At 38.3% G+C, this 15,080-nt stretch overlaps 1 protein-coding gene across 1 annotated transcript in view; it reads right to left on the bottom strand.

Annotated features, from left to right (window-relative positions):
- Positions 1-2,248: 2,248 nt before the first annotated feature.
- pip4p1a (phosphatidylinositol-4,5-bisphosphate 4-phosphatase 1a) overlaps positions 2,249-15,080 on the bottom strand; it is a 37,524-nt gene continuing 24,692 nt past the window's right edge. Inside the window, exons 5-7 of the mRNA XM_085377691.1 lie at positions 10,321-10,373; positions 8,259-8,349; positions 2,249-4,928 (exon numbers count right to left, since the gene is read on the bottom strand). Coding sequence (XP_085233817.1) covers positions 4,785-4,928; positions 8,259-8,349; positions 10,321-10,373 — 288 coding nt within the window. The 3' untranslated portion in view covers positions 2,249-4,784. The remainder of the gene's footprint in view (positions 4,929-8,258; positions 8,350-10,320; positions 10,374-15,080) is intronic.

The following is a 15,080-nucleotide window of genomic DNA, read 5'->3' as shown; positions in this document are numbered from 1 at the left end:
ATGAGCTTCTTTCCAGCATTTTGTAAGAATAAAAAAAAAAAAGTAAGAGAGAAGAAGATAAAACTAATTTGGCTTCAGCACAAAGCTTTTAATTAGTGATTCTAAAACGGGAGACCTTTAGATTCAGCAAAAAGAGGAATGCTTTGATTTCACTCTTTTTAATAACTAGGAATGATCCTAATTAAAAGAAAGGATGACAGTTTTAATCACAGGTTTCTGCTTCCATCATTATCCCAGAACCCAAACAGTACATAAATACAAATATCTCGTGTATGTGCAAAGGTGAATAGTGTACGTCGGTGATTCTAAACAAACCCCAGACCACCAATTATTTCACTAACTGCAAGGGTTTTTTTTTTTTACACTAGAAGAGCAAGACATCCAGACGTGTTAATTATCCCGTGGCTAGACACTACCTGGACCTACATATTAGCAGCACATCCACGTTACAAGCCTTTGGAATTAAGCATTTTCCTCTTTCCAGAAGAAGAAGTGAAGATTTAACCAAAGGGGAGCTGGATTTATAAATTAAAGGCCACTAAATATCTTGGCTTAAATGAGGACTTTATTTTTCTGAATAAATTTTGCTGCTTATAGAATTTTAATTGAAATAAGATGAATACTCTGGGCCAAATGGATGCCATTTTCCGATATCTTATATCTCAACACCCTTTTAGTCTCTTACATACAAAAGTATAATACATTCACTTGGCCAAGCATAAATAAATGAATAAATAAATAACAAACTGCTGTTTTTCTGAATTAACAAGCTATCTTAAAATTCCCAAAGAGCCTCTATCGACTCGAAAGCTTGATTTCATGAGCAGTAAGCCCTCCTCCCACTCCTGCTTAGTTTAATGCACTTTTATTTGGTTTAGGCTTGAAAAATGTGCAGATACTGGCATCGCTGTATCCTGAGTCATCACACAGCCAGTCTGAATGATCCTGGAGAAACACTGCAGTGTCCAGTAAATAAACAGTCTGTATCAGCACTATGTGTAATGCTTGAAAATGCCAGTATATCCCAGTGTTTCAAATCTAAACAGAAATAAAAGTGTGTTGGGTGCAAGGGGAGCTTATTGCTCTAAAAATCAAGTTTGCCTCTACGGCAAGATACGAGAAGCAGTACTGTGCATTCGGAAAATCTAATAAAAATACAATAAAATTATAGAGGAAACTGTAGTTCTAACCAGTTTTAGTCACGGCTTTGATGGGCATGTTTATGAACATGTGGGATGTCTACGTGACTGTGAGTCGAATGCCTTCGCAAAGTGTTGTGTTTGTTCTGCCCCTGACAAATACAGCTCAATTATAATATTGATGATAAAAATGTAAAGATAAAAACAAGTAAAAGCTGAACTAAAACTAAACATTTTAACCCTTTAAATTGTGAATCATGACACAATTGCCAGAAAATTGAACTGTCTTGAAACTGGAGTGTTGATCTACAGCTGGCATTTTTGATGCAATTTCTTGCTCATAGCTTGTCTGTGAAGGTTCTCAGTCATCCAGGTCATCGTAGTCAAAGGAGCTTGCAAAGAAGAGAGTCTGGACTTCTTTAAGTCCAGACTCTTTTCTTTGCAAGCTCCTTTGACTTGCTCATAGCTTTTTTTTCTTAAACAAAAACATATGAGGGGGTTTAAGATTTTAAAAATCTGACATGATACACAATAAATAGGGTTAAGCAATGGAAACTGAACTCAAATGGTCAAATCCACTCTAGAGTTTAACTGAAAGCAAACTGAATGTTAACCAAAAAGTCAAAATGAAAGAGAAAAAATAAACTATAATAACTCTGGTTTGGGCCTCACCTGGGAAAAAGTGTGATGCAACATTAATGGAAGCAGATAAGGCTACGTCCCATCTGAGGCAGCTTCTTTTGAATTATGCCGTTGATGGCTCAGAGTTGAGACACGTTCATTTTTCCCAGCAGATATTATAAAAGCACTAATCCGTTTTTACAAACATGACCATGGCATGAAAATAAAACCATTGTAAATGTTATTCCAAAGAGAGCGCCTTGAAGTTCTTTGATTTTTTTAAGCTATAAACGGTTTGATTATTCCAGGAAGCACGAGCAGTGAAATCCTCTTTTCAAAACCCCAGATCTGTTTGGAAGACATGAGCAGAGAATAAAGGCATTCGAAAATTTTATGTTGGTAGATAAAAAGATCTCACATCTCCAGTTTTGTACATCATCATGTCTTTATTCGAGTGTAAACAAACTCCGGAAAGAGCATCAGCCAGGTTCTTGATTATTGGCGTTAACATGATTAATTTGTTTTGCAGTCGTGGGTAAAACACAGTCACTCCACTGCAAAAAAGGGTCCTTTAAACAAGTCATCTTGCACCGCCTTCGATTATCTCATTTCTTTTTGTTTCCAACAGTCTTAAAAATTAATGCACCGACCATAACTTTAAACAGGCAGATCGTTCTTTAAAAGAAAGAAAAAACAAACAGAAATAAAACAAAAACAACAACAAATGCCCTCGGAGCAAGAAAATGAAATCACCTTCCTCCACACCCCACAGCGTTCACAATAAATAAGACTGTAAAACTGTAAAAAGCTGAAATGTTAAGTTGATCCTAGTTTGCAGTGCGTATAATAAATAACATGATGCATCCATATTGACCTCAGTTCAGTCTAGCAGGGTAACTTTATCTCTTCATTCTTGCTGTATGCAGTGTTTCTTACTTCCGGCTAAGGTGCTGAGAGTGTGTGTGTAAGAGTAAGAGAGAGAGAGAAATGCCATCGCTCAGGAATGTGATTCAGTGTTGTTTTGTTGGTATGTTAATAGTTATGTTTTGAACACGAACGTGTGTCCAGAGGCTCATTAGGTTAGTAGTTGATCACAAAAAAAAAAAAATTAAAAAAATCATTAAATATGTAACAATTCAAGGAGCTGCAAAAATAACCCTCTCAAACAGAACAATTAAAAGTTGAGCAGCGATCACAGCAGTAGTGTTAAGCTCAGAGTGCAACAGAATCCGTTTAATCACTTCCATCATACAACAAATATATTTACAATCAAAAAACAAAACATAAATCATTAAAGAATTATTACCACATTCAGATTCAGAACCACAGACGAGTTACGGACTAGCACTGTGTGAGAATGTATTCATAGTGTGTGTTTGTGTTACTGACCTATTCTGACCTTTCCACGTAACATCTCCCGCTGGCCTTAATGTGGAAACTTCACCAGTAGCAGCCTCCGTCTTCAGTGACCAAAAAAGCGACGTGGTTTTTTTAATGTTGAAATAAGGGGACTTATGTGAAACTTGATGCATTCGGACGCAGATCTTGAAGTGGTAAGGGTTTCTACCCTCAGCTGTGAAACTCTCATGTCCTGTATTTTTGCAGAATAAGCCCAGATTTCAGCACTTAAAAAAAAAACAAAAAACAAACATCCTGTCCCTGTGGTTCAACAACTAAACACACGTCTAAAAGAAACTCCACATATACTCTAAGGGTTTTGCAGATGCAACAAGGCAGATATCAGTATTCTAAAAGTCAGTACCCATTTGTGGTTTATTTGTTTTGGTATTCTGTACTTCAGAGAGCCACGCTGTACAAAATGCACCATGAGCAAACCGCACGCACGTATCTTTTGGAAACGGGAATAAGTGGGGAGGAAGGATTCTGTCAAGCTCTGCTGTTAATGTTATTTTGACTGCAGAGAAGTTGGTGCAAACCTGTTGGCTGGATTTTGGCTCCAAGAAAAAAAGAAGCTTTCAAATGCGGTTACATTCTTGTCGGACCACAACTTTCACGCGTGTCACTTCTTTCCCGGCTGAAAAAAACAAACCGCGGTGTGGAGGAAATCTGTCTCCAGGTCTGGCTTTGAAGACGGAGGCTGGTTTGCCTTTGACAAACTGCTTTCTGAGCTGGTGCAACTCTAAAAGAGCATCCTGCTTTTGTTGTGTGATGGTATGCATTAATGTGGCTGTGTATGTATGTTTGTGTGTGTGCGTGCGTGCGTGCGTACGTGCGAGTGTTGAATCCTTCTATCACACCTCCTTTTAAGGCTTTCAAGCTGCTTTGGATCAAAGTCAGTCCCAGGGGATAATTCAGCATAAACACAAGTTCAGAAACATCATAGCCTACCTTCACACGCTGCTGAATTCAATTTTTCAGACACTTTTCAACACCTACTTGATCTTTTAGATTCACAAAAGGAGGCTGATGTCCCTCCAGCCGCCTATCTTCTTACTGGCATCAATTTGTTAGCTTCATCTGACTTTTGTTTTTCAGTTTAAAAGGAAATGTTAAATGCTGAAATACTCAACCTAATGACAAATTAGGATTAGAAAGGGCAAGTACCCCCTGCCACCCAAAAAACTAAAGGCGGCCCGATAATCACATCTAAGACTTAACTTTAAGCCCTCGTCTTAGAAGTCGCAAGTGCAGCAGATGCGCTGCAGACGAAAAACAGCGCAGGGGTAAAGAGCAAAAAAAACTGTGTTAAAAAAAAAAGTTAAAATGAGCCCCACACTGGCCACGAGATTAGAACAGATAAACAGTACATTAGGCTATACGCGTCATCATAATTACCGATAGATATATATAGCAGTCGCAGCCGCCACCATCCAGTTTTGGAAACACGTTGGACTAAAAGGGAAAGGGACAGGAGGAGGAGAACTGTTTCTTTCTGTAGTAGGGATTTAAATAAATATCGTGTTTTGTTTCGTTTTTCTTCATTAAAGCCAACTTTCCTCCGGCCAGGCGGTTTGGAAAGAGAGATACGGCAGATGATGGAGAGGTGTTGGTGGTGGTGGGGCTTTATGTGAAGTTCTGCAGGGGCTGGCTAACCCTCATGCAGGCCCAGTAGAAGGCCCGAGCCAGGGTGACGAGAACCAGGAGCAGCAGCACGGCCCACGAGGCGTAGATTCCCTTGTAGGTCTGAGCCTTCACCCACGTTCCAGCCTGCAGAGAAACAACAAGCAGAGGGAGCATTCAGGCATCCATCTGCTCCCCACAAAGCCCTTTCAAGAGGGACATGTAAGCAGTGGCAGAGCCAGGCATTTTTTATAAGGCTGGAGAAGCTTGTTTATTTATTTAGTTTTTTAGGTGGAAAATGCAGGTATGACGGCCATGCAGAAAAACAAAAGGATGAGAAGAAGCCAATTTTATATAAATCCTAAAATAAAAACAAAAACATGTGGAACAGTCACTCCTATTATTATTGGTGATTAAACACAAAAGATATTTATAATGCACTGTTAAAATGTGTCCATGTGGGAACAAGTGTGGCTCCACAACAAAAAAGTCCTGCTAAAAAAACTGAAGTTACTGACTGTAACTCCAGTTCTGGGATTACGTGCGACCCAGACGGAATTTTGGATGGCCAGAAAACGCCGATCAACCTAAATGTAAGGGAACGAAGGAGCCTAGTCTGCAGGTACGTTTGAATAGGTTTCCTGCATTTATCCTCAGATCAGTTTTGTTGCTGTAATCTGCACAAGTTTGAAGTAATCTCCGCCACGACTTTGCAGAGATTATCATGTCCAATAATCCTTACATAAATCTGCCAATAGGTTGATGAAAAACAACAACAACAAAACAAACCTGGAAACTGCTCTGTGTTTATACACCACTACTGTGTTTAATCATCAGCAATTATTATTATTATTGGCTCTTGGGTTGTTGTTTTTTTACTTACTAATATTGTAGTATTTTTATCTTCCAATATAAAGCACTTTGGTAGGACTGTTATTTTGAATCGATGGTATAAAAACGAAACTACACCGAAATGCAATAAATTGGACTGGATTACTGAGACTTTACAAGATTACTCCTTTAAATCAATAACATTTATTTTAACCTTAAGAAATGTCTTTAAAAGTGGATTTTCTTGAACTCTGAGTATAAATCAAACAAAAAGCAAAACAAAAATACCTACGTTTTAAAAGTCTCTCGAGTTATGCCTGAATTATGATACTACATTAAACTGCATCACAGTCCGGTGTAACAGGTCTTTTTCATACTATATTCATTAGCACAAGGAAGCTGCTTTCAAATAAAATATAATGGGCCTGTAACTGATAATTATGATAATGGAATAGATAGTAGTCTGTCAGTGTAGACGTGTGCCACTTTTCTTGTTTCCATAGCTCTGAAAATGTGTGCACACATCACAGTCTGTTCTCAAGCTTCCTCGCTACCCTGCGTTTCCATAAAAGCAGCTGCTCAAGATTTACTGTCTGTAAGACCAAGATAGACAGCTTTAGTTTTACTCGTGATGGCAGAGTGATGCAGACACACCAGTGGACAAGGACAAATATAAACAAGCAGGTCGCCCACTGCAGCGAGTACTCAGCAAAGTAGTATAGACTGGGCTTTAGATTAGGTTAGACTGTGTAGTCTGTCTTGCAAGGGAAACCGCCATTCAACAAGGGAAGATGAAGAGAAGAGGGTGACTTTACAGATGTGTAAAGAAAAGAACTGCGCTGGATTTATAAACTAAGAAAAATATCATACATTTAAATGAAATTTCAAGGCAGCCCAAACTAAAACGATCAGATTTTCAGCTTTTAAACTGACTTGGCAGCAACACAATTTCTCCTCTCAAGGACAGAAAAACAAAGACCAGTTAACATTTAGCCCCATATCCACACTTAGTGATTAATTCACCAGCACCACACTAATGCAGTGACAGGTTTTTTTCCCACAATTTTTCAAGCAGAAGCTAATATTCAATACGTAGGAGTGACTGAGAGATAAGAGAGAAAACAGCTTTGCCATCAAGTATTAAGTGTGCAGCTGCTCAGAAGAAATTTTTTTAATGAAGATGGCAAAAGTGACTTTGAGAAAACCCACAGGGATTTTCTGGGAGTACGGAAATATAAATTCCCTTTTCAAAGTCAAAACACTCAAGCAAAATTCACATGGGTATTAAAAGAAGCAGGAAAAGAAAAAGGATTTAGAGGCGTTTCTGTTGTCAAGAATATCTAAACTTAATATTACCATCTATAATACACTATTATGCTTCCAAATGTTCAGGGCCAGAAGCAGAAATCCAAAAAAGCTCGATAAAAATAGAAATCATGAGGTAATCTTAACAGTTCAAGCAGGCCAAAAGACATCAATATGCTTTCAAGCTTCATCTTTCTTCTTCTATAAACGATGTGTGAACGTTTAATCATTCATGTCGTTCTCAAGGGGGTTTTTACAGTTTAACAGGCAACTCTCAAGACAAAATCCAGGATGTCAAAGCCGTCACAGAGTTGAATCTTAACTTCTTTTTTCCCTTTAACTATTCTGTTTAAAACTCATAATTAAAATTCAGCCTGGAAAGTCAGCTTGATCAGTTACTTGTCTCTGGTTCTTGCTGTTAAAAGGTTATTGACGCAAAACACCCCTAAAGATTAAACTGTCAAAACTTGCTGCTCATGCACCACTCATATAATTAAAAACACCTTTTCATAAAACACAACCTCATTCCACGTCGTGACATTTATTGCCACAACACCAGCATTACACAATGCTTTCAATGCAGCACATTTAATGTTTGGATTACGGTTCTTAAAGCTGCCAGGCATGCAACCCTCTTATGCTCAGCCTCTTTTGATGCTCATCTTGCGCCCTCTGCTGTTCAGAAAGCAGAATGTCCTGACCATTTAGCCCTTCTGTGCATCACTGTTAGACTTTTACATCCCTCATTTACTCTAGACTCTCTAAAACAGCTGTTATCTCCTTTATTATTCTGATAATATTCCACTGCAGCATCTATTTACAATCACTTAAATGCAGGCAACAACAGAAATTCTAAAAAGCACCGTGAGCTCTGATGGATTTTTGCACACGTCAAACTGAGAGAACAAGAAGCGACGAGGCAAAGCAGGAGATCAGAACTCAGCACAAATGTTCTGTTTTGTTATTCTGTGGGTGTTGAAGGCAGCGTCGCAGCCTGACACAGCTTACAGTTAAAGCAGGTTGTGTTTGTGCTTTTTCTCAATGACAAATAGAGGCCTGTCACACCGTGTCTGCAGAGCAGCCGCGAGGCGCCAACCTTCCATGTTAAACAAGCGACGACAAAAGAAAAGATAGCAATCATGTTGCTTCTCCCTGCTACCTTTGTTTTATCTATAATTGTGGACTTTTCGCTTCATAAAACAAAACAGGAAGGACATGAGAACCATTTTCTAAAAAGATAAATGCCCGGCAGACAGCTATTCATAATCTCTTTTTTAATACTGAACAACAGCTCCTTGACTCATGTGGGTGTCAGACTGGCGTTGGGCGGCGTGTGCTCACCATCAATCCGGCGGTTGAAATGCTGAATAGCAAGCAGAGTAGAAAACACCACAAGCTCCGCCTCCGTGGATACCTCTGACCAATTGAAGACCTGTAGAGGAGAGATAGAAATTAATATTGCTTATTTAAATGCAGCAAAAAACCCTGCAGGTTTATGTATTTTTCTGTTCAGACTCATAGTGTGAGAAGTTCAGCCATTAACTATATCAAGTGCTTCCTGTCTTTTCCTTACTCATAACTGCTGTCCTCTTTATTTTAATATCTCCAGTTTTTCCCCAAGGAACTCCAGTAATTTGCATGACCCTTAAACTTATTAGGAATAATATCTGCATCAGTACCGTTTTGTGTTTATCTAAAACTACCCAAGTTGCCACAATGTCCAGCCTCTCAGTAAAACTCTACATACACAACCCACAGAGTGCATACAATTTTACTTAGAATACAATTGCACTTAAGCCCTCCTTACTGTGAAGGAACAGGGGAAAAAAGACTTTTAAACATACCAAATAAATGGTAGTTAGAGCCACATGTGCCACATGAAACAGGGAGTTTCAGACCTCGATGAAGTAACAAAGATATTCACCGATTCCAGCTTTTTATAAACAAAATGTTAGAAACACAAACAACGCCTCTTTCCTGCCATATTGAATTAGGAAGGTAGGACAGTGAAATTAATTTTCCATCTCTGAGCTGGCCAAATAACACCAGGCTGTCTGTGCAGCTGGCTGCGTGACCAGTGTGCAGAGATACTACAGTAATATTCAATATTACTTAACTCACACATCACTGACCTCCCTTTGAGTTTATTTACTTAAGAAAATGCACTTTTGTGAAAACATGCAGATGTTCAAACCTAATGTTGGCAGGTTTGTACAACTAGTGTGTTCACCCTCACAAATAGACTGCATGCAGTACACTACAAGTACCCAGATTATGCAAAATGTAGAACACTTGTCACCCTCCATGGCTGCCATCGTGCCCAAGCGGCAGACTGGGAGGGGCCACTGAATAATTTTCAGCCAGTAGGTTGGCATTAAAATTACATGTGTTTGCTGTTTATGTGTGTTAAAATTTTCCTCAGTATTAAAGGATTTAGTATTGGGCGTGTGGACAGTGCCTCAACAAGTTATGAATGCATGCAAACTGTGGCTGCTAGAGCAACAACCTTGGATCATTTGCCATGTTTGGTTTGAGACAACGCTGCTACCTTTGTCACATTCAGGTTTTCCAGTCAGGTTCAACAGCGTGACAGCAAGCAGCGTGAACAATATCACCCCGAAACTGGAGCAGCTAAATATAATTCAGCCATCATTAACTGTGTGTGTTGGTTTTTTGGGTTTGTTTTTTTCCACCAGAATATTTCCTTTTGTGTCACATTATAAAAACAATTACAATAACTACTTTTGGTAGCTTCATTTTAGTTTGCATTTCTACATTCTTCATTTTTAACCTGCAGAAACGCACCTGTCCAGACTGAATGGAGGTTCTGTAGATGCTTTTGTGTTGACAAACTACAGTCTTGTGACTAAATCTGTTCACAAAAACTGCACCTGCACACCTGTGCACTGCAAGACAGCTGACATACTGGCACGTCTCTTCAGTACCAGAACAAAAGGCAGCTATTTGCTTTGTATATCCGTTCTGATTATTCAGTTTCTTTTTTTTTAAACGTATAATCAATAACATGTATTTAACCGCATCCTATATTATTTCAAATTTATCATGCAATTGCAATAGATACTAGCATCCTGCATCCATTTCTCACCATGTTAAGAAGCTCATGCAGACAGTGATGCAGTAATCTGTAACCTGAGGTACTAAACATATATGGACATACAATGTGACAGATCAGAAGCCTCATGACATTTAACACTAATTGAGGTCTGTGAGGAAACGGGAAGTAAGAGATTTAATTAAAGTGTCCCTGAAGTCACTGCTTATTACCTTTTTGTTACTGTGTCTGAGTAAAACCTTACAGCTTAATGCCAAACGGTGTAAAAGCAAAAACTGCGTACGGTGAGAGGAGAGTGGTGTAATGGATGATTTGCTTATAGCTACTTACACTTTCCTGCAGTGTGGGCACCTGGCCAGCGTCCGATCTGTGAACTCTGTCCACTGAAATTACAAAGAGAAAGATGTGAGCTTCGGCTTCAGCTAAAAACGTTTGCCAACTTAGCAGTTATGGTGGCGACACACTTACACTCACATTAATTCTCTTTTTGACCTCTAACAGACAAACTAGTGATTCTGCTTCTGTTAGGTTTATAATGAAACAGGCACAAAAGTTTGCCTTTGACTTCACTCAGAAAAATAAAAATAAACGTAGCACCAGGTAAAAATTAAATAAGTATAGCTGTGCAGCAGATTGATAAGCAAATGTGAGCAGGTGTTGGAGAGAAGTCCTATACAGTTTGTTTATAAAGTGCTAACAGCAGATAGATTTGTTTTTTTCCCCCCCCCATCCATTTGGGCTGGTCAGAAGATTTTTATCATCAGGACAGGATACTGAAGGGAGTGAGAAAGTGTAAAGGGCCTGCAACTGAAACACTGCAGTAAAATAACACTCTTCCAAATAATCAAAATTCAAATACAATGATGTCTTCCAATGACTATCAGCATAAATTATCCAGATGAAAACACGATGTTTCTGCATTCTTTTTGTGGCCGACATTTTTTGTCTTTTCTTTAGCGCGTCTCTCCAAACTCAGTCTGAGGTGAGTTTATCCAGGATGACAGGAAGAACAACTTTGATTAAAATCAGAAATAAAATTTTTCTTTAAAGTTAAAAGAAGGCATTGTGTTTTATCAGGACTTCAATACTGAGCAAAATAAACCTGATTAGGATCGCTGCTATAATTGAGCAGCCCCAGGGTAACTTTCTTTTTGTTTTTTAAATAAATGTTGAGTTTTCCTGGCTCAAATTGGCTTTTGGCACACACAGGTGAGTCAAAGTCAGTTTTAATTGACTTTACAGAGGTCTGACCATTAGACATTTTACCAAAATTTTAAGCTTGAGTAATGAAACCCTCCTTCTACAGAAAAAAAAAAAAGTTTTTATACAAAGCATAAAAAACATGCAAATGTAATGTAAATGAAGAGGACTTTCTTTCTTCTGACAGGAACATTTGTCGTTAACGTCTCTCAATCATATGGATATCAGCTGCAAGGAGCAAAGAACTCCTCGTCTCTCTTCAAGTCACATCAATCATAAACGCCACATAAGGCTCTGCTGGGGTGTGAAGAGCTCAGATATATGTTAATGTAACGTCATGTTAATTTATCAATAGTGCTTGGACAAAACAAAATGCTCCTGATGTAACAGTGCACCCAGCTCATTTAAAGTAAAAATGAGCTTTACCTGACAATGTAATGTGGGAATTTGACACTTGAATTCAACAAACGTGTGATGTTTCAAAAGGAAAGTTAACATGTTAAATAATGAAAAAATAATCAGGATTATAATTTTTGCTACAATCGTGCTCCTCTACATGCAGATTAATTGTCTTTAAAGTCCTGCAATTTCCTTCTTGCAGAGAAATATGTAACTTTCAGTCACATAAAGTAATAAATGAGAACATAAAAATTAGGCTTGGTTCATAAATCATTGCTTTAATTCCAATAACATGTTAAATCAGGGCTAGACAACTTTCTTTTTCTTCCCCCCCACAGGGAGGTACAATGATAAAGTGCGAGAAGGACCACTATTTATGTTAAACTTGATGAATTTTGGTAGGCAGAAAAAAAGGCCCTTTTTTCTAAAACCAAGAATTTCCTATTACAAAGACATGAAACATCATCTCCTCCTTTAGGCTGCTCCCCCTAGCGTATGATCTGCCACTTAAGATACTGCACAATCCCAATATTCTACAGAACATATTAAACGTTTAAGCTGAGAAATTATATTATTTCACAAAAGTTTTTGCTCTTTCTAAACTCAATGGTAGCAACTTGTCTCAGAAAAGTTGGGTTGGGGCAACAAAAGCCTGGAAAAGTAAGTGGTACTACAAGGAAACAGCTGGAGAAACATTTTGTTACTAATCAGGTTAATTGGCAACAAGTCAGTAACATGATTAGGTATAAAAGGAGCATTAGAGGGGCAGTTTCTCAAAAGCCAAGGTGGTTAGAGGTTCTCTGTGTGCAAGAGTCAAGGCTGAAAATCAATATTGAACGTCTATGATCTTCTGGCCCTCGGGCATGATTCTGTCACGAAAATCCCTGCATGGGCTCGGGAACACCTCAAGGAATCATCGTCTGTGAAGACAGTTCACTGTGCCATCCACTAATGCAGGTTAAAGCTCCATCATGCAAAGAAGCTGTATGAGAACATGATGCAGAAACACCACCAGCTTCTCTGAACCAACGCTCATTTAAAATGAACTGAGGCAAAGTGGAAAACTGTCGTGTGGTCACACGAATCAAAGTTTTTAAGTGTTTATGAAAAACATGGATGTGAGATCCTGGACTAAAGAGCAGAGGAACCATGTGCCTTTTTATCAGCACTGTTTCCTAAAGCCAGCATTTCTGATGACATGGGGATGCATCAGTTCTTACACATCTGGAAAGACATGTATATGTATTTACAGGTGTTAGAAGACGAGGGAATCCTACTCAGCAGAAAATATGGATGGACCTGTCACAACAGTTTGACACGTGTTGCTGTCATCAAATTCAAAATGACCTTATTATGTTCTTGAAATGGTACATTTCCTCAGTTTAAACATGTTCTATTGTGAATAGAACATGGATTCATATGAAATTTGTTTGCTCCCAAGTAATTCACTTCAACACCCATTAACCAAATACTTCCTGTTAATTTTTTTCCCTTTAGTAGTTTCCCTTTAATGTCTAGGGCCAGACTCATATGGTTCACAGGCTAAATGTGGCTATTGAGCCCTTTGTTGCCCATGTGTGCAATAGATTATTTTGATATAAGGTAATATTTTGCTTTTTATGTCAGGTACAAGTTATGAACTAGTCTTGAAGGCCTTTTTTTTTCTTTTTTCTAAATACACCTACTGATATTCAATCCAAATATCCAAATTCTTGGCAGCAGGTGCTGCTTGCTACACAAAAGCAAAATAAGAAAAATTGTTCTCTCTCACGACACAGACAGTTACTTTCTTCCCAACGTTGGGCCGTGATACATTTGTAAACCCTGCAGGGCAGAATTCACTGTGTGCATGCTGTACATTATTCTTGTCTTGAAAGAAACACTGAGAACATTATCACCAGGATCTGCAACAAAAGATTAACTGGAACGCCACCCAGGGCACAGATCTGAACTTTTTGTTCAGCCGCCCTGTCTTTAAGCATGTAGGAAAGGTCCAGCTGAATGCTAAACGCCCAGCACCATCCATCTCACCTCGGAGGTGGGTATAGTCAGAGAAATCGAGAACGGCGGTGTATTCTATTCTTCTCCCAGTATACCCACCTCCTCTCATCCACCATATATCCTACCTGTCCCACTGATTGTTAAAAGAGCAGCAAGAAGAATTTCCCTTCCTCTCTTTAGCAGAAAATGACCATAATATATCAGCAGAGAGCTGATAGGGTTATTGATCTGTACCAATAATTCAACATATACTTGGCGTAGTGCTTTTTGGATGTTCAATAATTCACTCACTACAGTACATTTCACAACAAAAACCTTGCAGGGCTACTCAAACTGTTACAGGTTTGTAGCTTTGGCTGCAGACGATAAAAGCGTCACCCGAAAGACAGTGTTTTATTCAGCTGTTCTGCATAGTAACACATCCCTTCTGCAAAAATGTGTTTTAATGGCTCTGGACCTTCCTTAGTGACAGGACTTTCATTGGTCATCTACAGTATTTTTAAGAAAAATACAGTAAATAGAGGTTATGACTTTAGCACAGTTAATAACACCATGCAGAAATATTACATTGATACTATGAATGAATGAATATTCTGAGTTACAGGCCCAATTTACTCTACCAACTAAAATGTGTATCTCATAATATTGATGCTCAGAGTTGGTAATAAAAAAAATATCTTTTTGTCAGACTTGGAGTGGGAGTAAAATTGATTTGATTGCAGTTTTTAGTAGAGATTAAATATATTTTTCAGCCTTAAATTTAAATTTCAGCACTCCCCTCTGAACCTTGAGCTCCTGTAACTGTAAAAATACTCCCAGTATTAAGTAAAATTTTGCATGATTTTGTTAGATATGCTAAAGTTATTGTACAAAAAAAACAAAAAACAAACTCAAACAGCTGAATCTGAGGGGAAACTTTTTTTAACCACACAAATTGTACTGATGTTTCAACTCCTACACGCTGCTTCAGAGGTTAATATTTATAATCAATAGATTTTTAATATTTTTAAAGGGGATCTGGTGTGCTTATTTCTAGTTCCATAGTTATATATTAGTGAACTCTCCAGATTAAATATGCATGACTAATAGTACAAAATAATCTTTTGTTTCTCTAACAATGTCTGAAACAAGCTGTTCCTCTCCCTTTTCCTTGCAAACAGAAGGTTGAAGGTGGAGCGAAGAGCTCAGGATAGCAGAGCCAACAGCAGAAAAAAACGGTCTGAAACTGAATATTCAGATGAGTCTGAAGACTGATCTGTTGACTTGTACAAACCCTGACATCATTATTTAAAACTATGATCAGCCGCCACTGTAATATAAGCCTGGAATTAAGAAAAGCAAAACATGTTTCTTTTAACTACAGCAAATATTAATGACACCCTAATAATTTGATTTTAGGAATTACACATCTTAAAACCCACAGCACTGTATGCACACAGCAGATGAACAGAAAACCCAACAAAAATCTATTGATTAGTTTTTGGGACTTG

This window comes from Diplotaxodon limnothrissa, linkage group LG18, assembly GCF_057381915.1.
Source record: "Diplotaxodon limnothrissa isolate DT_005_m linkage group LG18, D_limnothrissa_male_GT1.1, whole genome shotgun sequence".
Lineage (NCBI taxonomy): Eukaryota > Metazoa > Chordata > Actinopteri > Cichliformes > Cichlidae > Diplotaxodon > Diplotaxodon limnothrissa.
Note: the sequence above shows the minus strand (reverse complement) of the source record. Positions and strands in the feature narration are given on the sequence as shown.